The sequence below is a fragment of the Rhagoletis zephyria genome, unplaced genomic scaffold, assembly GCF_001687245.7.
Source record: "Rhagoletis zephyria isolate East Lansing unplaced genomic scaffold, Rhagoletis_zephyria_1.1 Rzeph_scaffold_00047, whole genome shotgun sequence".
NCBI classification, from domain to species: domain Eukaryota; kingdom Metazoa; phylum Arthropoda; class Insecta; order Diptera; family Tephritidae; genus Rhagoletis; species Rhagoletis zephyria.
In genome coordinates, this window is record NW_016157131.1 from 629,754 (window position 1) to 655,968 (window position 26,215).

The 26,215-nt window shown below is 35.1% G+C and overlaps 1 protein-coding gene across 1 annotated transcript in view; it reads right to left on the reverse strand.

The window, feature by feature from the left end:
• The window catches only part of LOC108367583 (ras-GEF domain-containing family member 1B), a gene marked incomplete at its 5' end in the record, with an annotated part of 175,944 nt that overhangs the window by 88,027 nt on the left and 61,702 nt on the right, over positions 1–26,215 (reverse strand). The window contains one exon of the mRNA XM_017622241.1: positions 22,782–23,596. Coding sequence (XP_017477730.1) covers positions 22,782–23,596 — 815 coding nt within the window. The remainder of the gene's footprint in view (positions 1–22,781; positions 23,597–26,215) is intronic.

Consider the following 26,215-nt stretch of genomic DNA (forward strand, 5'->3'; position numbering starts at 1 on the left):
TATTTTGAAGAGGGTTGCCATCTGTTTGAAAAGTCGAATTCAAAAAACAATGAAATATTAAAATATGCGAAACAAAAGCGTGTTAAGAAATCTTTAGTTTGAAAAATTGAATACCTTTGATGTGTTTAGAGATGGTTGCCACCCGTTTGAAAAGTTAAATTCAAATTTTTTAATAAGTTTAATGAATTATTAAAATTCTGCACTAATCTTAGGGGGTTGCCATATGTTAAAAAAAAAATCAAATTAAACTTAATTCATCAATTTATTAGAATGTTTAGAATTATGTATCACAATATCAGTCGAATGTTATTTAAAAAGGCTTTAGCCTGAAAATATTTTGAAAAGGGTTGCCACCTGTTTAAAAAGTTTAATTTAAATAATTTATGTATAAATTATATGAGATTAAAATACGGGTGTCTAAAACGAAAGAGTGTTGACAAAATCTTTAGTTTGAACATTTACAAGTTTGAAAAGGGTTTCCATTGTTTAAAAAGTTACATTCAAATTATTTGGAAAGTTAGATGAATTACTAAAAGATGGATATAAAAGAAAATGAGGTTTTAACAGCTTTATTTCTGACCTTTATTTAAGAGAGTTGGCAACGTGTTTGATAAATTAAATTCAACTTATTTCATAATTTAATAGAAATATTTATCACAATGTTAGACGAAAGAGATGTAAGATTTTAGTTTGAAAATGCACCGTTATTTCGAAGCTCAAATTTGAGAGGTCGAAGTAATGACCTTGGCCTGTAGATGTTTGATGTCAGAACTTTTTTGTCCGTACAGGGTCACTTGGAATTTGATGATATTAAAACCGATACCATGCGAGACCTCTCTTCACTCGGAAACGGCTGCACGGATTTAAATGAAAAATATGGAACTCGGATCACATATAACTCTGTCTAACATTTCGAATAGTTACTAGGGTTTTAAATTAAACTTGCGGATTCATTAGAAATTTGTATTGCACTCGGGTGAGAAATGAACAAAATTTCCGACCAGGCTTTGATACCCTTATAGTAATATTTCATTTATTTTATCAATTTAATTAAATAAAAATTTTCAAAAAGGTGGCAACCCTCCTAAAAAATATTTTCGACAGTAAAATTTTCTAAACCTCTCCAGTTTGATACCTATATTGCAATATTTAATTTATCTTATCAATTGAGTTAAAAGAAAATGTTCAAACATGTGGCAACCGCCACAAAAATATTTTCGGATGTAAGCCTTCTTGAACCTCTTTCTTTTGACAGCCATATTGCAATATTTAATTTATCTTATCAATTTACTTAAACTGCAATTATCAAACAGGTGGCAACTCTTTAATTTTTTTCTTTCTATATTTTAAGTTACATCTCTAGCAATGCATTAGTGAAAACTGCATTCAATTTGATGCATTTGTGTTCGAGTGATACGCATACAAACATACAGTTAAACAGATAGAGTGACAGACAGACAGATAAAAATTCTAAAAAATTGTTGATTTGGATTCGCAAAAACAAAATTTAGTTATGTACCTCTCTAGTTTAAAACCTTGCTAAGAGAGGGATAAAAACTGCTAGCCCAAAGCTTTCTTCATAACTTTTTTTACTTCTAATCCGATTCCGAAGTGTACATATGGTACGAGTATATCGTTGAAAAGGTATTTCCTGTTCTCATTGTTGCCTTAAATTGCCTTCTTTGTCTAGTATTTATGATCAATTATTTCATTACCTACGCGACTCAGTTATAGTTATTTTAGTTTTACAATTTCGTAAATTTTGTCAAGCGATGATTTTATTCTTAATCTTTTTGAACGACGCATCACATCCAAATACCCGCNCGAAAAATGCACTGTTTGGTGTGGTTTGTACGCTGGTGGAATCATTGGACCGTATTTTTTCAAAGATGCTGTTGGACGCAACGTTACGGTGAATGGCGATCGCTATCGTTCGATGCTAACAAACTTTTTGTTGCCAAAAATGGAAGAACTGAACTTGGTTGACATGTGGTTTCAACAAGATGGCGCTACATGCCACACAGCTCGCGATTCTATGGCCATTTTGAGGGAAAACTTCGGAGAACAATTCATCTCAAGAAATGGACCGGTAAGTTGGCCACCAAGATCATGCGATTTGACGCCTTTAGACTATTTTTTGTGGGGCTACGTCAAGTCTAAAGTCTACAGAAATAAGCCAGCAACTATTCCAGCTTTGGAAGACAACATTTCCGAAGAAATTCGGGCTATTCCGGCCGAAATGCTCGAAAAAGTTGCCCAAAATTGGACTTTCCGAATGGACCACCTAAGACGCAGCCGCGGTCAACATTTAAATGAAATTATCTTCAAAAAGTAAATGTCATGGACCAATCTAACGTTTCAAATAAAGAACCGATGAGATTTTGCAAATTTTATGCGTTTTTTTTTAAAAAAAAAGTTATCAAGCTCTTAAAAAATCACCCGTTATATACATAGGTACACACTCACACAGCTGCAATTACAGCATGTACAAGTATATAAGGATATGCATTTGAAGCGGATATCTGGTTACTTACTCAAGTGTTTGGCACTTCTGCCCCCTTCAGCTCTATTGGTGCATAAGAGCTTTTCCAACTAACTTGCAAACCAACTAATCCAGCTTGTTTCGATACAATACTACTTACTTGCAAATACACATAAGTACATATGTATGTATCTGCTTCGTTAACTTGACGATAATGGCGGAGAAATGCACATTCCTACATATATATGTGTGTACATATACTCATATACATAGTATATATGCACGTGCACTTGTCAACACAGTGCCTTTCAAAAGTAGCAACTTAACTAAGTACATATTCGTTTCGTACTTGAATTGTCTAAGTGGCTACATTCCATATTGTGGTCATTTGAGTGTTTCGCAACGCCAAATACACATCGATACATACAAGTGTGTACATGAATATATGTAATACCCAAAAGAGCTTACAAGAATACAAATCTGTTAAGCGAAGTACAAAAGTGCCCCACATAGAGTTACATATGTACATATGTATACTAAGTAGATAAATTTAAGTGCATACATTCGCTAAAACATATTTACAAGCTTATCTGAAGAGTTGGTGCATTAGTCCTTGGCTACCTACTTGTATTAAGAGGAGTTTCCGCCTCGGTTTGCTTTGGAATTATAAACAAAAGTGCTGCGCCCCAAATGGTCATTGCGCATGTGCACGTGACTTTGTTACGAAAGTAAAGCTAAAGCTTTGTTAGAGACTTTTGTGCATGACCACAACGTACTTACTTAGTTCGGTGGCTTATTAGTGTTGACACTGGTGCAGTAAAAAAATATACGAGTATGTAATTTAGGTTTTGTGTAAGGAAATTAGGCAACGCCTTACTGCACTGCGATAAAAGAAAACAGAGCGTAATGAGATTTTCAACAAATACTCACTGAAATAGGCATTTACAGGGCAATGCTGGCAAATGTCTTTCAACTCACTACAGTCTTTGGAAAGCATTTCGTAAGACATTGCCAATACCCTTCTCTGTCTTTGGAAAGAGCAATTGAAGGAGAGGTCTTATCGTTATTCTATTTGTGTTATGGCAATAAGTTTTCTAAAAAATAAAGGAAATTAAACAATATTGATTTCTTTTTGAAACAACAAAAACTAAAAATTTAAAGAAATAAATAATAAAAATAAAAAAGGTAAAAACGTAATAAAAAAAATAAAATAACAATTGAATGAAATTTAGCCAAATATTTTTCTTTTTGAAATAATATAGTCAACAAATTGTAAGAAAATTGAATTATCTAATGAAAATCATTAAATTAGAAAAAGAGAAAAAATAAAATAAGTGGCTAAAAATTAAATGAAATTAAAAAAATTATTTTTCTTCCAAAAATATTAACAAAAAAAATAATAAGAAAAAATCAAGAACTCTTAATATTAATATAAAATAAGTTTCTTAAAATTAAATGAAATTAGTAAATGCATATCTTTTTATAAACAATAAAAACTAAACAATTAAAGAAAATTAAAACCAAAATAAAATATATGATAAAAAAGAAATAAATAAAATAACGTCCCAAAAAGTAAATTGAAGGGAAAAAATATTTTTATTTTAAAAAGAGAAGATAATAATAATCTGAATACTAAATTAAATAAAAAAAAACAATAAGGTAAAAACAATAAATGAAAAAAATAATAATTTTTATTTTTAGAAAAGTTCAATTTAAAGATTAAAGAAATACAAAATTTATTTAAAGAAGGGCAAAAACTAATTTTCAAAAATTAAAATTTAATATTTGTCTTTTTTTTTGAACAGTTAAATCTAAACAGTAAATTAAAAGAAGAGAAAAAGAAAAATAAAGCAAAGTTCACAAGAATATACTTGTATACCAGGGGTGGGCAAGGCCGAGGCCGAAAAGAGCCACATGTAAGTTCTTAATGCTACAAAGGGCCACAAAAAAAAACAACAAAAACAAAATTTTATTTTTGAATAAAGTTAGTATTGAACGCCCCATATACAGTTGAATTTTAATCTTTGCGCTTGAGTGTTATTTTGATCATCTGGCCTATTAAAAACTATTATTCGGTTTGCATTATTACTCAATTCGTTTGCTTATAGCACTAGGAAATTTTTAAAAATTTATTCAATCTTGTATTTATGTCACTGCTAATAAAATTGATAATTGTATTTGTTTGCTCAGCATTAAATGAAATTTCTATCGTCGAATTCAATGGCTTATTTAGATTTGCCAAAAATCAACAAAATTCTACTAGATATGTTCATTTTATGACAAATGCGAAAACTTTTGATAGTACTTAATGTGAAAAATAAAAATATGAAATTGCATGTAATTGTATTGCCGGTGGCTTATTGATGAATAATCCCATTAATGGAAATTAGCATTCATGTTGTATTAAATAGGTGGAAATGTGCCTACCGCATGGTTGCATGTATGTTTGTACTTTTATAGGTATGTATATACATATGAGACTGATAAATTTATACAAAAAAGGGTATCAGTGCTACCAGCTCAAAAGATTTACTGTTAATTTGCGTATCGAAAAGTCATATATCCGATTTTGTCATTTGCTGTATGAATGCTGCGCGGAAGTGCAGAAAAGCGCATTTACAATCCCAGGTACAAATACATATGTATGCTTGTATATTTTATGATTTAACAACAACAACAACGAAATATTACGGCTGAATGAGTCGAAACTTTGAATTGGCCACTTAGCAGCATTTCATGGTTAATTAGCGCAGTACGTGGCTGGTATGTGGTCGTATACATATGTACGTACATACAAACAAACAAACCTACACACACTTACATATTTATGTATGTACATGTAAACAATTCACACAATTTCAATGCAAATGCAGTGATAGCGCAAAAGTGGTTGGAAAGCGCGATTGTGGTTGAGTGCGATCCAAGTAAATGCCGCCATTCAATATCCGCCCACTTAAATGCGCCTCGCTGCCGTGCATGTCGCTGCTGCTGCTGCCGGTGTTGCGCTATCTGCAACTGTTATTCAACTATGCATGATTTTTTAGGTATGTGTGAATACGTTAAATATGTAATATGTATGAAAATGCATATTTTTGCATATAAGCACCGTTTGATGAATTTCATTGTGCGCTTCCAGTGATTCCATCCACTCTATGCCAGTTTCATATTGATATTTAGCGGTTGTCGGTTGTCGGTTGCCAGTTTTTCAATATCTACTTTGTTACATACAAATGGTATGCGGCATTTCGACCGCATTATTGCTGGCATTTTCATGTTTCAGTTTCATTATTTAACTTTTTTTTTTTGTTTGGGATCCGACTGAGTTCGTAAGCATGTCGGCGGATGACAGTCAGCAGCAGTCACAATTTGGCAGTCGTTACTGTATTATTACGAACGAGCTCGTTTGAATTTGGTAATGTCAGGATGCGCATATAGGTATGTATAAATGTATATTTGTGTGTGTGCATTAGACTGTACCAGAATATAAAAAAAAAGATTTTCGATTTTTCCAGTGGAACTACTTAAAAAAAAAAATTATTACCGAATGTACTAGGTGTAACCGAGAATATAGAGAAAACATTTAGGGGTTTGACCAAAAAAAATTATTTATTTATTTCGAAATTGCCTTACAAAAATACTGTATACTCAACGGCGAACTTTTTTTGCTTGTTTTTGGGGTGGTACGTCCTAATGAACATAGATATATAGATATACATAAGTAAATGTATGTACACACCTCCATTTGCATGAAGTTCGATTTATGTGTGTATCAGCCATGGGGAGTGAAAGTTTTAAATTGTACCTAATTGATGCGACAACTTGTACCTAAAAGCAGACAAAGTTAATGCGGATTTTCGCCAATAGATGGGGGTAAAGGCAGATAAGTATCCTCTGATAATACCAATCGCATTGAACCATGTATAATGCGGTTTGGTAATTGACATTAGCAGGGAGATTCTGGCAACTGTCAACTAACTTCAGCCTTTCGAGAGACAAAAGTCTTTTGTAAGACACTTGCCAGTTCTGGCAACTATCTTGAAAGCTCTTTTCTGTGCTCTAAAGACTAGCAGAAAGATCTGCTAACGAGGAGGTCTAAGCGTTATTCTGTTTATCTTTTAGCACTACGTTTTATGAAAATAAAATAAAATTAAAACACGTTTTTTTACCAATAAACAATTAAAAGAAAATCAAATTAAGAAAAGCAAAAATAATTAAATAAAAAATAAAAAAAAAGTTTCTTAAAATCTAAGTAAGTGAAAAAATAATTTTCTTTTTAAAATAAAAAAATCTAAAAATTTAAAGAAAATTTAATTTAAAAAGGAAAAATTAATAAAAAAGTGTATTAAAAAGGAAACAAATTTGTTCCTAAAAATGAAATGAAATAGATTTTTTTCAAATATGTTAATTTAAAATAAAAAGAAGATACAGTAAAAAAAAACAAATTCCTAAAAATTAAAGTAAATTGAAAAAAATTTACCTTTTTAAAACAAGAAAACCTAAAAAGTAAAAGAAAATTTAGTAAATAAAGAAAAAAATGTTATAAAAAATAAGATAAAAACATGTATGCAAAAATTAGAAGAAAATATAGGAGTTTTTTTTTTTAATAATAAAAAGAGCTTCTCACCTTAAAAATTGGCAAGGGATCTTTTTTGTAAGCCTTTCGTGCCAGAATAAACAAAATCTTTCAAACTAACCTGCCTACAATCTTTTAGCTGTCTTACAAATGACTTTCAACCATCTTGGCCAGAATCATCCTGTAGCGGATACATAGCATGTCGTATTTTAATCTGCTGAGCTATGGAGTTAAGACATCTCACAGTACTGAGTCAGTACAAAGATAGGATAGTTCATCGAGTTAAGGTAGTCATTCGCACGGCTATCAAGACTTGATAGATTGACGGCTACCAACCAATCATTTATTTATAGCACTACGTCGGTATCTTCCGTGGTCTAGGCGCAGATAACCTTCAGCGTCTGGTTCGTTAGAAAGCTGAGGGACATGTCAGACATTTGCGGCAGAAAATGACAGAGACGTCATCCGCATAGGCTTTTCGAAGAGTTGCTACTCCCTCTAACTAGATCAGCACTGTTAACCAAGAGCGTCCATGGAACTGATTAAAACACTCTTCCGTGCGGTATTGCGTTTGGTGGACACGCGCCAAGCGCCGATACATAAAATGCTAGTAACTTCAAATAAAAAAGGGTAAACAACCTACACATCGTTTTTCCAACTCTTCCATCACTGTTTTGTATTAAATAGTGTGCCTGAGTGCGCAAAATGACGGACACATAGAGCACTCGTCGTATGTTTTGTGGTAACGCGTTGGCGTGGCTGCTGCTGTTTGTGTGCCCTTTGGCGATAAGGTAAACCTACAAAGTGGTTGCTGCGGACTGTGGTAAATTTTTGCTCAATGCGTACGTTTGCTTGTTAATAAAATTTCAGTATAATTGCATTCAGGTGTTGAATAATCTAGTCACACTTTCAGGTAAATGAAAATATGAAATGAAAATTTTGGTTTCTACGTTCATAGGGATTTGAATACATCAAAAAAGTAATTATACTAGTGACAAGTAAGGGCACGTTTTATTTAATATACTACCACTGTTTAGACACGTTATGCTGTTGTATATATTGAACACAAGCAGTTGTAGAAGTTACTTAAGGAATGTAACGCTTTTATTCTAGAAAGCATAGCTCCGTGTTGGGACCATTAATTTGGAGCGTTGTGTACTACAATGGAACTCTTGAAATATTTATTCCGAGGGAATCGAGTACGGGATAGATATCCAGTAGAATCTGACTATTTCTGACTAGTTTGAACCCGTGCGGAATCGGAGTTTTAAATATCGTTACTTACGACAAAATGTAAGAAGAAAAATCTCTCATATATACTTCCGGCCATCGTTCTCCCCACCTCTTCAAAGCAATTTAAGCCAGTGATGTTGATGTTCCCATTGCCGATGGATGAATGATCGATAGTGCTTAGAGAACTGGACGCTAGCGGTCCCCTTTCGATGCACAGGCATCGAGACCAACAAAGCAACCAGAGGTGTTAAATGAATTAGGCCTAAGGAAGGGTCTACAAAAGAACCAGCTGGAAAAAAAGGGCGCACACGAAAAGCACGCCCCAGCAAGAATAAACTTTGGCTAAGCGACGATATTGTGGCAGGCACCGGAAATGCCGTAGAGGAAAGGTGGGTCGAGATCGAGTCAAAACTGAAGGGGTGGGCGACTACATGTTTGAACCTGAAACAACTCGTGAGATTTGCTCAGAACCTACTATTTGGGTTAATAAATTCCAAACGTTTTGACATAATGAGATTGCCGATTTCTGTCATTGTCATTACTTATCACACTTGTTACCATTCAAAAGGACACATTTTCATGTCTGGGTCATAGAATTTCTTCTGACACTATGAAATCTAAATTACAAATGTCAGTAGCAGCAAGTTGTAACAGCATGCACAAACATGCATAGCGCTCGTACATTTTGTTGCCATGCCTTGAAAATTGGCAAACATTTATGAAGCAACAACCAACAACACAAATCAACAACTGCCAAAATCCTCTAAATGGGTTACCTTTGAAACTTGCAAATTGGCAAATCGTAAATATTGTAGTATTGAAATATGTATGTATGTATGTATGTATGTATGAATGCGCTTACAAATTTACATATTTGTATAAGAGCAAATCATTTCATGACTCTGGCAACACATTTGACAGCCGCAGTAGGGACAAAAGCAGCGTGTGGAAGCAGAAGGAAACAACAACAGTTTTTACTCATTTTATGTACCTACTCGTAGTTGCAATAAGAAAATTTTTAGCAAAGCAAGCAGTATATGTATGTATGTAGTAACGATAACAACAACGTTAGTAACAACTAACATCGAAAAGTTTGCCTGTAAATCAAAGCGAATTGCGAGCGACACAAAAGCCACTAATACCATTACCACCACAGCCACACCCACATCCTTACTGGGCGGCATGCATAAATGTGTATTGCAACTTATCTACACGTACATATGTATGTATGTATATAACCTGCAACAACTTTTCGTGCAACAAAAATGAGTTACGGAGCGGATTGTGAGCGTAAAATTGCATAAATTGTGTTAAGCAGGGCATGTGGCAAATGGTAGAAGAAGAAGAAGAAAAAAAAAAATAAAGGGAAAATAAACTGAAGCTACCAACATATTTGAAGGTAAAGCAATGTGCATGACTCCAACTCCAAAAAATTATGAAAAGCACGCTCACACGTACATAGCAACTTCGTTTTACTCACTTCATTTCCATGCCACTTTTTTCAAAAGACTGCTGCCAATACCTGCTGCAGCTGCTGATACATGAAGCTGGAAAAATGTTAACAACACTTAACAAAAAAAAAAAAAAACATTTCATAAATTCGGAAAAAAACTTAACACTTTACTTGTAGCAAACAAATTTTCCAGCATTGAGCTTGTCACTCTCAAACCAAACTGCGCACGGCGGTTGATTGCAGCTGGCGACAGTTGTGGGTAGGAGATGCAGCTGCCGAGAGGGAGGCGCTACATAGCTATGCACATACATATAAAGGAGACAAACTCTTTGCGGTTGTGGTTGGTCGCGTGCGAAATTGTAGCTTAAAAGTTTCATTAATCCTGCCTCGCTGTGTCGCGCTCACCCGCGCAGCACTGCTAACAGAAGGGAGTAGCTGGTTATTAAGAAAGTATTGATGCATTGGCAAGAAAGTTTACAAGCGATAATAAAGGATAAACTTTACGACATCAACAAGCAGCAGCAGGTGTTGTGGGTAGGAGTAGGAGAAATGTGGAAGCTACCAACACATTCCTGGAGAAGGTGAAATGCATACACACACATGCGCTTCGTGCCATGTCGACGCAGTAAAACAAGTAGTTTGCATGACAGCCAGCAAGTTTCTTAATCAACTTAAATTACTTGTCATACAAACATATATATATGTATATGTACATTAGACTGGTTCCAAAAAAACTATTAGAATTAAATGAGCCATCAAAAAATGTGAAGATTTATGTTTTTTTTTTTGGGTATAGCCCATTTAATTCTAGTATAACAGTGTGCAAGTTGAAAATGGCTTCAAAATACCGTAGATTTTTGATAATTTTTTGTGGGGTTGTGGAAGAGCGCGTCGAAGCCGGCGCTCGTAAACGCTTCTGGTGGGACAGGTGCTGTCGCCACCGGGAGGGCAGGAGTACCGGAACCGGCCCTGTGGAAGTGTCTAGGCAAGGGGTCGGGTTGAGCGAGCAATTAAGGGGGGTGCTTGACGTAATCGCCAGCACCAGCGCCTGCTCCTTACTTAGTTTTCCGCACTTGTCCTCAAAGCCTCTCCACAAGCAGCCTTCGGGAATGATTAAACGGCAAGTATCATTGGGCCGGAAGGCTTACTCCGATAGGCGCATGGCTACCACACCATTTTTGAACATTATGGCGATCAGGGGGGAGGAGATTCTGTAACCAGTTAGCGACAATTTTCGGATCGGTAACGCTTTTGTTGATGTATGGTATGATTATTTTTACGTGGAAGCCGTGAACGAAAAATACCTTTCTGCCCACCCGCCGGCCCATGTCTGTAAAACTTTAGAAACTAGTATTATTGGTTATACTGACTTTTTTGACAAAAATTTTCTTTGAAAAGTAACAATTACTGTTATAATTGCACGTAGCCGTTTAGAACAGGTCAAAATCGAATTCGATGAATAAAAGGACATATTAATCCTTTTTGAGTTCTTAAGACATTTTCTCAATAAGAGTGGCTTTATTGTGATTAATTTATCACAGTTTTCAAATCTAAATAACTTTTTTTTTGGTTTTTTAAACCAGTCTAATGTACGAGTACATAAATACACATTTACTTATATATGTACATACTTGTGAATATATGTTTATACTAGTATACATACGTACATATACATATGTATAAACAGCTAATAGTTGCAACATAAGTTTAGCCAAAGCGGATAACGAAATGCATTCGAGTGAGAAATGCGTGAAAAATAATATTTGTTATTATTTTAAATGACTTGCTATTAAAACTATTTAAAAGTGTGAAAAGTTAGTCGTAAACTTTTCTGAAGCCTTACGAAAAATGTAAGAGGAAGTTTTAAAAGTAAAAAAAAAGTTTAAAAGCCTTTTTTCTGGTTATAAAAAGGCCGCAAACTGAATGCAATTTTTTCAGAAATTTCAAACTCTTCGAAAAAAAAAACGTTCGTAGCATGACAGCTTTTGTGCCCACTCTCTCATAAGAACACATTTTAATCTGCTTAAGCGATACGCACGCACACACATAGTCCACATCCACAGCATTCTGTGAACGCATATTTTCAAACAGATTCCGACCAACAGCAGCTGCAGGCACATTACATTTAAGCTTTTGTTTTAACGAACAAATTTTTTTATTTTTCTTGGCCCTTTATTGTAATATGTATGTACTGCTACGCATGCCTCCTCTTCTTCCGCAGCGTTTTCACAAGAATCATCGATAACTGCAGAGCAGACGATGCATAACACGAACGTTGGCTGCTATCTTGCAATTTCAATAGATGCCCAGCTAGCAGCGAGGCGTAAATTTTGGCGACACTGCAATCTCGTACAATTTTCCGTATGTGCTTCCATAATTTTTTTTTCGAACCATGAAAAAGCATCTGTGAAGTGCAGAGGAAAAACGTATCCGCTTCACAACAGGTTTTAGTACTTGTCTGTACATATGTTTCTGTCGCACACTTAAGTGGAAAAACGCATCGGCCAAATTATCGAAAATGGAATTGGCAAACGCACAAAAATCCACATTTCATCAAGTATTTTTGGTGATTTTTCGTATCCATTTTCAGAATATTTTGCTGGCTGGGTATATTCCCCTCTTTGTGTGGGTGAGAGTGTAGATATGTATGGTTGCAGTGTTGGCATACAAACGCCTTAAGTACTTTTTCATTAATATTTCGATATGCCCGGGATTTTCAGTACAGAGTTGCACTTGTAGAATTTTTGCTTGCTCAGGCTTGCTCAGCTGCTTGTTGCTGATGCTGCAAAGTTTTTATGTTTTTTTTTTTGTGATCACGCATATTTTTCCTTCCTACCATTTTGCATGCATTTTCTTTACTGTATGTTTTGTAATGTAGAGCCGTTTTATGTTGGAAAAACTACGAAGGTGGCTAACAAGTCGTCGCTGCAGGCATTGCATAACTATTTTCCCTCTTTGTTTTATAATTATATGGGTGAAGGTTGAAAGAAAAGTGGTGAAGAGGGGTAGCAGTTAAGTCGTTGCCTTCGAAGGTTGGGGTTGGCTATGACGATGTTAACGTGTTTCTGATCGCCTTAACTGTTGTGTAAAACAGTTTTGTTAGTGTTAGCCTTTCAGTTTTTAATAATGAAATTAACGCCGTTTCTTGTTTTCAAACAGCGCCGTCGCACAGTGCCACCTTAAGGGGCAAACATCGAAAAACTGTCTGCCAGGAACGACTATATTTAAGACCGAGGCTTGGAGCCGAGAAAATGGCACTAATATTCTTTTTCACTAGGGGTCTAGGGGGTTTAGTATTCGGGCGCAGAAGGCAAAGAGGAGGTAATCTTTATTAACAAAACATTGAAGAAAAAGTTGAAAACAAAGACTGAAATGAGAAAATAATTAGAAATAAATACATACATAAGAATAAGGGTAGCTGAAAGGGTAAGAAAATTTATTGAAAATACCGAAATTAATGAAATCATCGAAGTTTATATTTATCTTAATTTATCGATTTTTCCATGCCTAATAAGTTATCGCAACGTATCGAATTATTCAGGAAATTTATCACGTTATCGATGTTTATTGAATTATCATTATTTATCGAGTTATCGATATTTATGGTTTTTGAAATTTTTCGATTTTTCGACCCGACGTTTTTGGAATTTTCAAGATATATCGAGCTATTCCAATTTCAAAGTTACATAAGTTTATCGAGCTATTACTGCTTGTCGAATCTTATCGTGTTAAAAGAGTGTAACGAGTTATCGTAGTTTGTCGATTGCTCTCGAAAAATATGGAACTATCAAGCTCATCCCCGCTATCGAAATTTATGGACGTATAAAAAGTTGATCGAGTTATCGATTTACATCGAGAGTTATCGGAATTTATGGACTCCTCGAAACTCAAAGTTACCGAGATTTCCCGGCTAGTAATTTTTTACCTTATAGGTTAAACTAAGCGCTGAGTTAGAAAACCTCTCCAAGGGTCTTAAAAAACTAGAATAACGGTAGAATTTCAGCAGCAAATGGCACTAATAGTAATAATATTCCTTGTAACTTCTTAACTAATTTGAACCTTTTTTATAACAGCAAGCCCATTAATTTCACCCCGGATTTTTGACAATGAAATGACCTGGATGTCCTTTATTGATACAAGATCAAGCTTTAGGTCGTTTAGAACGCCCAAAAGCGATCGTCGATAAAATTCATCTCGACAATAAACGTGATTGGACGATATTCTATTTACTGCAATTTGAACTAGGTTTTGAACCGTTTCGTAACCGCTGACGAAACATGGTTTCACCACAAAACACCAGAGACATAGGAACAATCAAGAAGTCCACAAAAGTCGATCTCAGTGAGTCTGGCAGCCAATAAGATCATGGCCGTAGTTTTTAGGTTTGCATTCAAATCAATAACTTTGAAAATGGCAAAATGTTCACTAGCAAATATTATTCAGAGATTTTCGACAGATTCGAGATCAATTTGAAACCAAAATTACCACATTTGCCCAAGAAAAAGTGATGTTTCATCAAGAAAATACAAGGCTCGTGTACTCGTGTGTAATCACCATAGAAAAATCCATCAACTGGGCTACAAACTTCCTCCGCATCCACAATATTCACCACATTTAGCCTACAGCGACTATTTTCTGTTTCCAAACCCAAACAAGTGGCTTGGGCGGTAAAGAGATTTGGGGCGAATGAAGCGGTCATCACTGTAACAAAAGCTTAGTTTGAGGACTGTGAAAACCCTATTTTATTTAGAAGGAATGAAAAAATTTGGAAAATTGTTAGACTAAATCTAGCGAGACAAGAAAAGTCTATGTTGACCAATAGAATGCATTTTTGCCAAAAAATTCATATTTTATTCAAAAATTCACTGTCAGTTAAAATTTCGCTCGTATGAAAATTATCGAAAAACGAATTGTAGTTTTGAATTCGGCGTCCTCACTGAGAAACAAATTTTTGATTTAAATCCATGCCCAGTTATATTTTTGCCCACATAATTTTGTTTTTGCCCACAGTGCTTCCCACTCTGCGAGGCTTCGAGCTTAACAGGCTATTGTCTTGCTTATACTTTTATTTGGCTTATTTATACCAACTAGTTGCTTTGGCTTTGTTTTAAATTTACTTTGCATTTTTCTGCCGTAAGCCTTCTCTCTGTTCTACATGCCGAAAGAATTCCTTTGCTCAGATTCTCGGTAGCAGTGAACTTGGCTAATTATAAGTTGAAATGCTCGGAAGTTTTTTGTTAGATTCAACGAGCTTAATTGTCATTGTTTGTGTGTGAATTAAGCAGAACTTTGTTGGAGTTTTCCATAGCGTAAATGTAGGTAATAGTTTAGTTATTGTTACTCAATTCGATTTAGGGAAATTTATTATTAAACAAAATTGCTTTGATTGGCGTATTTATGCGAACAATCTTCTTAAAATTAACATCTTGCACTTAGATTAGGTTAGGTAAAGTAGCGTAAGATAGGTAGCTCTAGTTAAAAAGAGAGCACTCAGGAGCCCAGAGCTGTTTCTATATGTCTTTGAATCATCCTGATTTTCTGGTGAATCCTGGTAGGATTATGCATTAGCTGCCTAAGCTCTCGAAGCCTTTAATGAACTTGCACTAGGCGTGTTCTCAGAGGTAGTCGTTAACGTCTTAATTAACATTCCAGCACCAAACGCTGACATCTCAAAAAACACCTCTAATTTCATACGATTTAGCACAAAGCGACTTTTGCGTTTTATAAACCTCGCCTAAGGTAATTTTCAATAAATGGCAATCTTTAAAAACTGGTCTTGAATATTTTTTCAGCTCAAGTTTCTTTCGTTGGAAATTTTCCTGTCAGTCTAGTTAACTCTTTTTTCTATATTTATCCCTAGCTAATCCTTTTCGTATTTAAATTTACCGTGGTCTTCATCTTTAGTTTTATCTTTAATATCTTTGCCTTTATCATATTCTTTATCAACATATTCACCTAGATAATGTTTGGTGAGGTGAGGTGATTTTATGTCATGGGACGTCATTAGCATTCTCGGGACTACTTCGAAATCCAAATTATTATGTCGATAACAATATCGATAAACATAAGGATAAATAGTCCCCAAAATCTCTAAATAGTCTCGAGAATCCCCAAATAGTTTTAGAAATCCTGATTTAATGAATTTCGAAAATCTCTAAAATCACCAAATTGTTTCCAAATTGAGGTGAAATGAGTAGAGGTGTGTTGAGTTTGCGTGAGATGAGGGCGGGTGTGATGAGTTTAGTTGTGGTGAGTCAATGTGTGATGAATTCAGGTGTTGTAGGATCAGGTGTGGTGTGTTTGACCAATTGTATCAAGCATCTTTGCACAATCAGCTACAGCCACGCATGTACCTAAATGTGCTTTCATATGTTGAGTTTGAATCAACACCACATTTCGCTGTGTGCAAACATTTTCTATTTCAATTTAGATTGTAAACCAAATTTTCTATATATGAAACCTAGAAACTAAAATTAAAACATTTTGGTTTGATTTTTAAACCACGAACTTTTTGGATTAAAATTTAAACTAGAATATATTGAATAATTGCTTTAAACTATTGACGGGTTTAAAAAGTAGACTATAAAAGATTAAATAAGGCAGTAGTCCCAGTGGGGTTTAAAAATTAAACCCACATTTTTGGCCGTGTTCTATCTTCATCTTTATTTTTTTCGGTATCCTAATCCTCATCTTTTTCTTCATATTCATGTTTATTTCTATTTTTATGTTTGTTATTCTCTTCATTAACATACATAATCACATCCACCTTTGCCCTTATGTACATATTCAAGGAAAGTGTTTAAATTTACCTTGGTCTTAATTTTTGCACTTCTCTTTAGCCATCTTTTGTTTTGTCGTTATCCGTTCCTTCATCTATGTATGTCCCACCTTTACTTTGATTCTTGTATTGGCCTTAATCTAAACTTTATCCTTGGTTACTATTATTAGACTCTCCTGAATAGAAACAGAGGTTTCCATTCTGATTCCATATATATACCAAAACCCCTCGAAAATCACAACAATCCAACCAACCTACCAAAGCCTTATTTTAAGAAATGAAACTACCAATTTTGGATCGAAACGGCAACACTGTATTCAACATGCCTTGACCGTAAGGGAGAGCAACACGTAACAGCTAATTCAAAGTAATCCAAAAAAAAAGTTTAATTTCATTTGAATAAAGTTTCATTTAATTTGACAAAGGTTTCATTTAATTTGAATAAAGTTTCATTGAATCTGAAGAAGGTTTCATTTAATTTGAAAAAGGTTTCGCTTAATTTGAAAATGGTTTCATTTAAACTGAAAATGCTATATAAAATACATACGTAGAAAATTTTGAGCGACCTATAAATATTTTTTGAATTCCAAAAAGTAACACAGGGGTGTATTTTTTCGATATAAGAGAATCCTAGGGGGTTGGAGTATTAAAATTCTGAATTTACTTTTTTCACATGCATTTCTGGGACTCCCTAGTGTTTATACGTAGGTGCCAATCAAAAATGACGGCATATAAACTGAAAGGGCAAGATCTGAAGCTTGTTTATTTGAAATTTTGCGAGCATTTGCTTGAAAAGTAAAAAACTCGTTTTTTTTTGTTGTAAATAAGCCCCATTTCTCCCCACTTCCTAGTACATGCCAACTTCAAGCGCATCACTGCTGCTGACCAGCGGCCATTATTAGCCCTGCAATTGTGGCCGAGAGCACTCGTAAAGTGAAATCGACCGCCGCGCCGGCTATGCTAATGTTTGTTTTTGTCTACGTCTTAAACGAATTTCCTTTTAATACACACCGATCATCAGCACAGCAGGGGGGCTCATTGCAGGCGGATAATGTAAATTTTTTTGCATGGTAAATGAGTGTAATACAAATACGAGTGAATAACTGGTAAGAGCAAGTGGAGGCGACGACGGCTGTGCAAGTGTTTTTGTGTGAGTGCTATGAAGGATAAGTGCGGCCTTGTTAAAGTTGAACGCGCTTATATATCTTGGCATATTAAAAGTGAAGTAAAACGATTTCCTAGGCATGCAGGCATATGCATACATATATACATTTGTACATATACGTACGTATAGTTCCTCGTTGTTATACTGGCTAATGGGGCACAATGTCGCAAAGTGGCCAGATATGCAAAAATGAAAGGTGAGAATTTTTTTTTTTTATTTTAATGCCAAATGTTTGGCAATAAAAGCATTTTAAGCAATATTTTTCAAAATAGATTTGCGCGCTCTTAACAGAATTTGCTCAAATTTGGAACTCCGAGAAATGATAGTCCGCAGTTTAAACTGCGTAAACTAGTTTTTAACTGACTTCGCAAAAAGGAGAAAGGTACCAAATTCGTCCGAATATTTTTTTTTTTTTTTTTTTGTTATATATGTTACCGCATAACTTTGGACCACGTTAATCGATTTCTATAATTCTTTTTTTTTTAAAGGAAAGCTATACTTTGTTTGTACAAGTTTCTAAAACTATGAAATGAATTTTGATTGCGAGTTGACACTTTGGAAAACAATAAAAAGAAACCATATTCGAAAAATCGACGCTTTTTTCATAACTGGTCATAACTAATGTTAACTTCAAAATAAGGCTGGTGGGAAATTATGCTGTACCTGTCTGAAGAAACTAAATTTCCTACAAAAAAGTTACGGAATACCAAATCGATATTTCTCGAGATATTGGGTTTGAACAGTCTCTATAATTTAGCTCAAATAATTCATAAAAATTTCACACTACCTCAATTTCCTATAAATCTGTCGTTTACATTTTTTAAGTAGTTAGAGTTGCCACCTGCTTGAAATGTCGAATTGGGTTAACTTATACACAAATCATATAAAACATCAAAATACGGATGACAAAAGAAAGAGTGTTAAGATGCCATTAGGTTGAACACTAAGAATATTTTTCAAATGTTGGAAGAGGGTTGCCACCCGTTTCAAAAGTTAAATTGAAATTAGTTAATAACTTAAATGAATTATGTATTTTTAAACTTTTGAATTTGAAACATTTTTTTTTCTCAGCTATCTTTAGCGGGGTTGCCACATGTATATAAAATCAAATTTAAATTTAATTAATGCAATTGGATAAATGAAATACATTCATACATATGTATGTAACACGATATGAGTGTCAGAGGAAAGAGCTTAAGAAGGTTTAAGTTTAAAAATAGTTTTGTAAAGGGTTGCCGCCTACTTAAAAAGTCGACCTTAGCTAACTATTGCATAGGTTACATGAAATATGGGTGTCAAACGAAAAAGTGTTAAAAAATATTTCGCTTGAATATTCCGAATGTTTTTGAGGTGTTTCAAGAGGGTTGTCATATGTTTAAAAGGTGAAATGAATTATTAAAAGAGGGGGTCAGGGGTAATCAAATCAGTTTATTGGAATACATGTGTATCAATATGTCAGACGGAAGAGATTCAAGAAGAGTTTAGTTAGTTAGACCTCTCTTTACTCAGAAACGGCTGTACACTATTATTTTGATGGGCTAAAAGTAATTGTGGCTCAATGGCAATACCTTTTCGTGAAAGGGATTTACAGTAGCTTTCAAAACCATTTTGTTTCATACCAAATTGTTGCTTCTGTCGAAAGCGCTACGATCAATTCGCATGGGGTGTAGAAAAAGCACACTGTGCGGCGTAGCAACAACACTTGCTATTTAGCAATGCCGTTGGCCAGTTTGTGGGTGAGTTGGTCGTCAATGACAAACGGTGCGGTATACTGCTGTGCAAGCGTACTTAATATGCGTACATATGTTTGTGTGAATGAATTAATGGTAAAATGTGTAAACAAGCAGGCGTACGTATGTATGTAGGTCCTCTCGCTGTACGAGTATGTGCAACACATTTTCATGCAATAAAATAACGTATACGCACTGTTGCAAAAACACATATGTAGATAATAGAGAAAAGCATAAACAAGTACGCAAGCAAGAACATGAGCATGACGATGACGATGCGTACATACATAAATACATATATACATATGTATATACATACGATTACGAGTTTGTGTGCAAATGTGTTTATTTACGCTGCGCTTTTCTGTTGGGCCGTGCAGAGTCGAGTTAAATGACAGCGGGCGCTAATGATTGCTGCGCCGACGCCTGCTGGCCACTTGAAATTGGATTTAAGTAGAACGTTGTTGGTGCTCGGATACATACATACATACATACACACATAGGCACACATATGTATGTAAGTAAATACTTACATAGGTAAGTAGGCAGTCAGTAGGCGCCAGGCTATTTCGTCGGTTGGCAGCTGATTGCTTTAATGTACCACTATGGCTGTAGCTATGTATGTGTTGGAGCCTGAAAGCTCCGGTAATGCGTTGGTGTTATGGCGGTGTTGTTGAATTTAATAAAGCATAAACTGGAATTTTATTGCATTTAACAGCACGTTAGTTGAATGGACCACTCTAGTGATGGCATCATCAACAAGTAATAAAAAATAAAAAGGCTTTGCCTAAATTTGCACCAGGAAGAGAAGAAAATAATGAGGAGTGTACAAATTTCTATTAACACGCAAGCGAAAGTGTATTCAACAAAGTAATAAAATAATAAATTTTACTTTTTTTTTTTTGTAGGCAATAGAAATTTGCACTTCATTGCCTGCAGCTGTTAAAATTTGTTTTCGGCAGGCTGTTACACTTTTATGTATAGCACTTTTATGTATGTATTAGAAGACCGCTTAGTTTTTATTTCCTTTAGGTATGACTGAAAATATTTTAACTCAAATCAAAGTGAACCCTCAATAAATAGTATTTAGGAAGCATCTGTGGCGCATCTGTGAACTTGGAGGCATAAGCTTCTTCAATTCTGAAGGCCAGAAAAACCGGGCAAATGTGTTGTAGCACCGCGTACGATTGAATACACTTTGCACCCTGGCCATATCCGGTGGACTAGCCCGGCCATAAAAAACGCTACAACCCCAAAAAAAAGAATGCACTTTGCTAAGGTTCTGGATAATTTTGGGGGAAAAAATTCAAAAATTGTGTATGCCAGATTCACTCTGCCAACGACACATGTTGCGGAAAGGCAACAAAATGGTCAAAGGAGCAGACTGGTAAAGGTTTATGTTGCCACTTAAAAGTATATCAGAGTTGATTTATTTTGGAGCGAATTGTCGTCATCCCTTGTGGTTCCTTCCAAAATAAATAATCCTACCACCCAGTCGGTAAAATCAAGCAACACATATATCAGGGTTCAATAAACTTGAAATCAATTGAAGAGACAATCGGCGAGGATTGGTTTTTTTGAGTTAGCATATCCACTGAGAAAAAATAGCCAGAGAAAACATACAAGATTAGAAGAAAGGCCAGGAGACTTCTGAAAAGGGTGGTAAACTCTGAAAAGGAACAATATAACAGGTGTGTGTCAAAACAATACTTAAAGGTTCAGCTTGTCTCTTGACACATTACTATGTACAAGAATTTTTTAGGTTATATACAACTTTCGCAAATCAATAAAAAGTATGTATATGTTTTTCGAGATTCCTGCTTAAATATTATCTAATATCGTTACCTAACCTGCTTAAGTGTCAATAATGCATACCCAGCAAACTCTGGTTGACTATAACCAGACGAAAGCAAAGGTTTTCGGTAAAGCACTTATTGCGGTGCACTGACCCGTAGACAAATATGCTAACAACTTCCTTATATGTATAATTATCAGGGAAGCTGACGGAAGTTGGCTTTGGCATACGAATTTTAAATAGTTGAGAATTAATTTAAATTTGTATCAAAAAATACGTGGCAACACTTCCAAATATAGTTTAGAAATAAAGCATTTCAAATCCATTTGGATTGATACTAATCTTTTAATTAATTTTTTATTAATTAATTTGAATTTAAATTTTTAAACCGGTGGCACCCCTCTTAAAATACCTCGGAAATGTTCTAGGAGTTCAAATTTAAGATTATAAAACCTGTGCATAATTTAATTTAATTCGAGTTTTCAAACTGGTGGCAACTCTCTCCAAAATATTTTCAAACTAAAATCTTTCGACTGACACCTTTCTTCTAAAAGCTTAAACAGACGGCAGCGTTGATCCGGATTAACACGGACTTAATTCGGATCAACCGCAGTTAATTCCCGAGTTGATCCAGATCAACGCTGCTGTCTGTTTATGCTTTAATGCATATTTCAATTACCCAATTGCCCGAACTCAAGTTGAATTTGATTCTTTAAACATTTGGCAACACTGCTAAATAAAATTCGGAATAAATGATTTAACTTATTAACTAATTTGAATTTAATTTTTTGATCAGTGCCAACTCTCCGCAAAACTAAAAAAAAAACTTCTTAATTTAATATCACAGTTTTGAAAATCGAACGAACGTTGCAGATCTGATGACATTAACAAAAAATGCCTTCGCCATATTACTTGACTATTTTTCTGCATAATTATTGAAGCTATTTTAATCTTAATCTCAAACTCAATCTTGATCTTAATCTTAATTGTGACAAACCACCCCCCACCCAAACCCTACCATTTTATATCGATTATTCGTTTGGAATAAGAGCCCAACAAAAAAGTGTCGTTTTTTCGTTAAATCGATGTTTGCATTTACACTCAGTCGAACGCAAAGAAATTTTACTCCAAAAATAGTACTTTTTGCTTCTTCCTACAGGCATACAGAAGTATTAGAAAATTAACTTTGTTGAGATCACTTGCTGCTGTAATCACCCGCTGTCTAAGCAACATTTCAGCTAATTTTACCTTTGCACACTGCCAATTAATATTGTCTCTGCCATTGCTCATAACAAATTCCATACCAATTTTCATAATAAAACTTGCATATCCGCCTGTGCCACAGGGCGTATGATTGATATGCCACAATTACTGTGCAACACAGGCGTGAACTGGATGCAAACTGACTGGGAAATTATAAATCGTACAGGTACCTGTGAGTGTGCATGTGTGTGTTGTGAGTTTGTTGTTGTTGGTTGAGTTATGGCAGTTGTTTGACATACATACATATGTAGATACATAGCTATGTACATAAAACCGGATATGTGAGACTGAGAGTGAATTTGAGCTTACCGCTGAAGGCATTCCTCGCGTCCGGCCAGTGCCAATTTAACAATATCCGCAAATACCGGAATCACAACCCAATCATTTGGTTTCGTCGCTGTTGCACTAGTTGTTGCTGTAGTAGTTGTAGCTGTAGTCGTAGTTCCAGTTCCAGTTGCATGTGCAGCTTCACCACGAATTCCCGTTGGTCTAGTAGTTGTTAGTGTTGTTGCCGTTTTAATTATTTTTCTACTCGCACCTATTGCATGACTACTATTGCTGCTGGTTGTACTATTGTTGCTGCTGCTGCTGCTGTTGTTGTTAGTGTTGTTGCCACTGCCATTGCATGTTGTGGTTGCTTTCATTTCCGTTGCTGCCTTAGCTACTTGGCTTCGATTTGCACATAGAGCGGAAGTCGCTGCAATTTCTACCTGCATGCCATCACCACCACCACCACCACTGCCACCTGTTACAGTTAACATCGGTGCACCGAGTACACAACCACCAACAGCTGCTACAATTGAATCGCCAGTCGAGCAGGCAATATCAGCGTTAACTGTTGTAGGTGCGGCTAGCACCTCCGTTACCGCCACTGGTGTACCATTTATTAAGGAATCGGGTGTCAAGGTGTCCGGTGCGATGTCTATTGTCGCAGTTGCCGCCGCTGTTGCCGCCACCACTACTGCCCCTCCTGCATAAGCTGTCCGACAGACCGCAGCTGTTGTATCAGTCTTTTGATGAGTCTCATTCAAAATGCTGGCTTGCTTGTGCCACAAATCGCCATGTCCTTCAGCATGTCGTTGCATGCAATCCAATTGCTGACACGTCATTTGCAATTTGCTCCACTAAAATATACCAAAACAGAGGAGTAGAGAAGATGAGAGAGAGAGATTGAGATTAAACACAAATTCAAGCGCATTCTCATATGTGTAGCTGTGTGTATGTACATAAGCACATAGTAGAAGATTATTTCTGCTCTACCGAAATAGAATCGACAATAAATTAAATTTGTGTTCGAGCTTGATACTTTTGTGGGTCAATTGGGTGCCTGAAATGATTTGCCATTACTTATACTACTTGATTATAGTAGAACAAAAAAAACTTCTTCCACATATACGTAAATACATACATACATACATACATATAAGAGTACATGTACAGCTGCTGCCTCCGTGCAGCCATTAATGATGTATTCTTTTTACCACAAATTCGTGTCATAAAAATTTTGTTTGAACCGCCACGCTGATGAACAAATTTTTTTGATAGCACATAGAAAATAAGAAAAAGAACACTAATCTGGGAACCAGCGGCGTTGTTTATGCCAATCACACACTAAGTCGTAAAATAACATCCGCCTGAATGGGGAAGGTAGTTGCTTGTGCAGTGAAACGAGCAGTTCTGTTTTTATGATCATTGATAGGAAAATATTAAGCTGTAAGAGTATAATAAAATATCTATGGAAAACAATATATAATAGACTAAAAAACTGCATTCTAAAGAAAATATATATATGGCAGAACAAATCCTAAATTTTCTGCATATTTTTATGTGGTATTCATGTACCTACCCATCCAATAAGGGGTTAAGTGGAGTTGGGATAGGCCATCGTTATTGTTATCGTTAGTCTCGTCGTCGTCTCGTTTATTGAGAAAATATAAATTTTTTAGATCTTAACTGTCTTCGCCGCGGGCCGAAACATGGTACACTGTAGTACTAGGTTCAAGAAAAAAAAATCCATCAAGCTAAATACATGGCTGTCTCCAGATCGAAAAACGAGAAACCATATCAACCATGTTATGATAGACGGAAGGCATGCTTCCAGTTTTTTAAATTATGGAGGGAACACTTTCCTACCCTTTTGAATGGCAGCAGCACTGAAGGTAGTGGAGAAGACGAACCCGAGCCCCCAGTCGATGACGATGAAGTCGATTTCCCACCGTCTGAATATGACGAGATGCGGATAGCTGTGTGTAAGATTTAATGTGAATTTTTAATTAATGATTCTGACATTTTGTGCTTGTTTTCATTCAACTTCAATTTCGCTAACTTTGCTGTAATAGTAGCACCGGCCCTGTGAGTAGAGCAATGGCGTGTCATTCGAGAGTTCCGAGTTCAATCCTCGGCAACCGAGTTTTTGACGTAGACGTATGTACGTCTACGTTTCGATGTGGAGGCTATGTTAAAATGTTGTAGTTGTAATTTTTAGAGCTTCACGAAAACACTAGTAAAACGATTTCAAAGAAAACTGTGCCGTTTCAAAGAAAAAACTCCAAGCCTATCGGCAGATACAGTTATGTAAGTAACCGATTCAGTGTCTGTCGTCGAAATAACTGTAAATATTGGCTTATTTTGGGGTAAATTTTGAGCCTTTAAAGTGCTCTAGCAACTTATGATTTGCAGATAAAACTTTCATTTTCGGGATATAGGTTCTTTGGAGCACTAGAAACATTGTTGTGTACAAATTTTATATAAGTTCAACAAATACCGAGCATTTAAAGGCCAAAAATTGTTTAAAAAATTTGCAAATTTTTTTAAAACCAAAATGCTCGAAAACCGCTCGAACGATTTTGTTTTGTTTTTTGTTCTTTAATCGAATATCGTGTTTTCCTTTCGTTTGGTATATGTTAAGTATTGATTGATATCTTTTAGGTATGTTTTTTTGATTCAAATATATGTATGTATGGGCATAAATGCTTTTCCATTCAAAATCACTTCGTCATCATTTTGCAAGCACGTGCATGCGCTGGAAGTGAGAGAAGGAGACAGAAAGTATATGTGTGTAGCTACTTCGGCTCTTGAATAACAGATGGCACAATATTTATAAAAGGCAAAGGGTAGGGGGAATATGTATATGAAGAATATGATAAACATAAAAGTAAAACCAATGATGAATATAAAGAAAAATATGAGGATGAGGATACCGATAAAAGTAAAGATGAAGATAGAGGAAGAAAGATTAAAATAAAGGTAAATATAGAGAAAAGGATATCGACAAAGACTCAATCTGGGGACTATTTTAGGACTTTGGAGATTTTCGGAATTCTAGGGACCTATCGATATAATAATCGATATTTTATCGGTTATGTTATCGATATTTTTTTTATCGATTTTGTTATCGATATTTTTATCGATTTTGTTATCGATTTTGCTACCGATATTTCCGGAACTTGTTGATATAATAAACGATATTTCTTATCGAGTTTGCTATCGATATTTTAATCGATTTTGTTATAGATTTTTTGTATAGATTTTGTAATCGATTTTTTTATCGATTTTGTCATTGATATTTTTATCGATTTTCTTATTTTTTCTTAGTGTACTTTCGTTTTTGACTTGGATATGCTCATAACCATACCACGTATACTATGTTTGAATTTAGACCAATTGTAGACCAAGACGAAGGCGCTGGAATTTTTTACTTTTGAATAAAATTTTTTCTTCTAATTTTTAAGTTTTATTGTTAA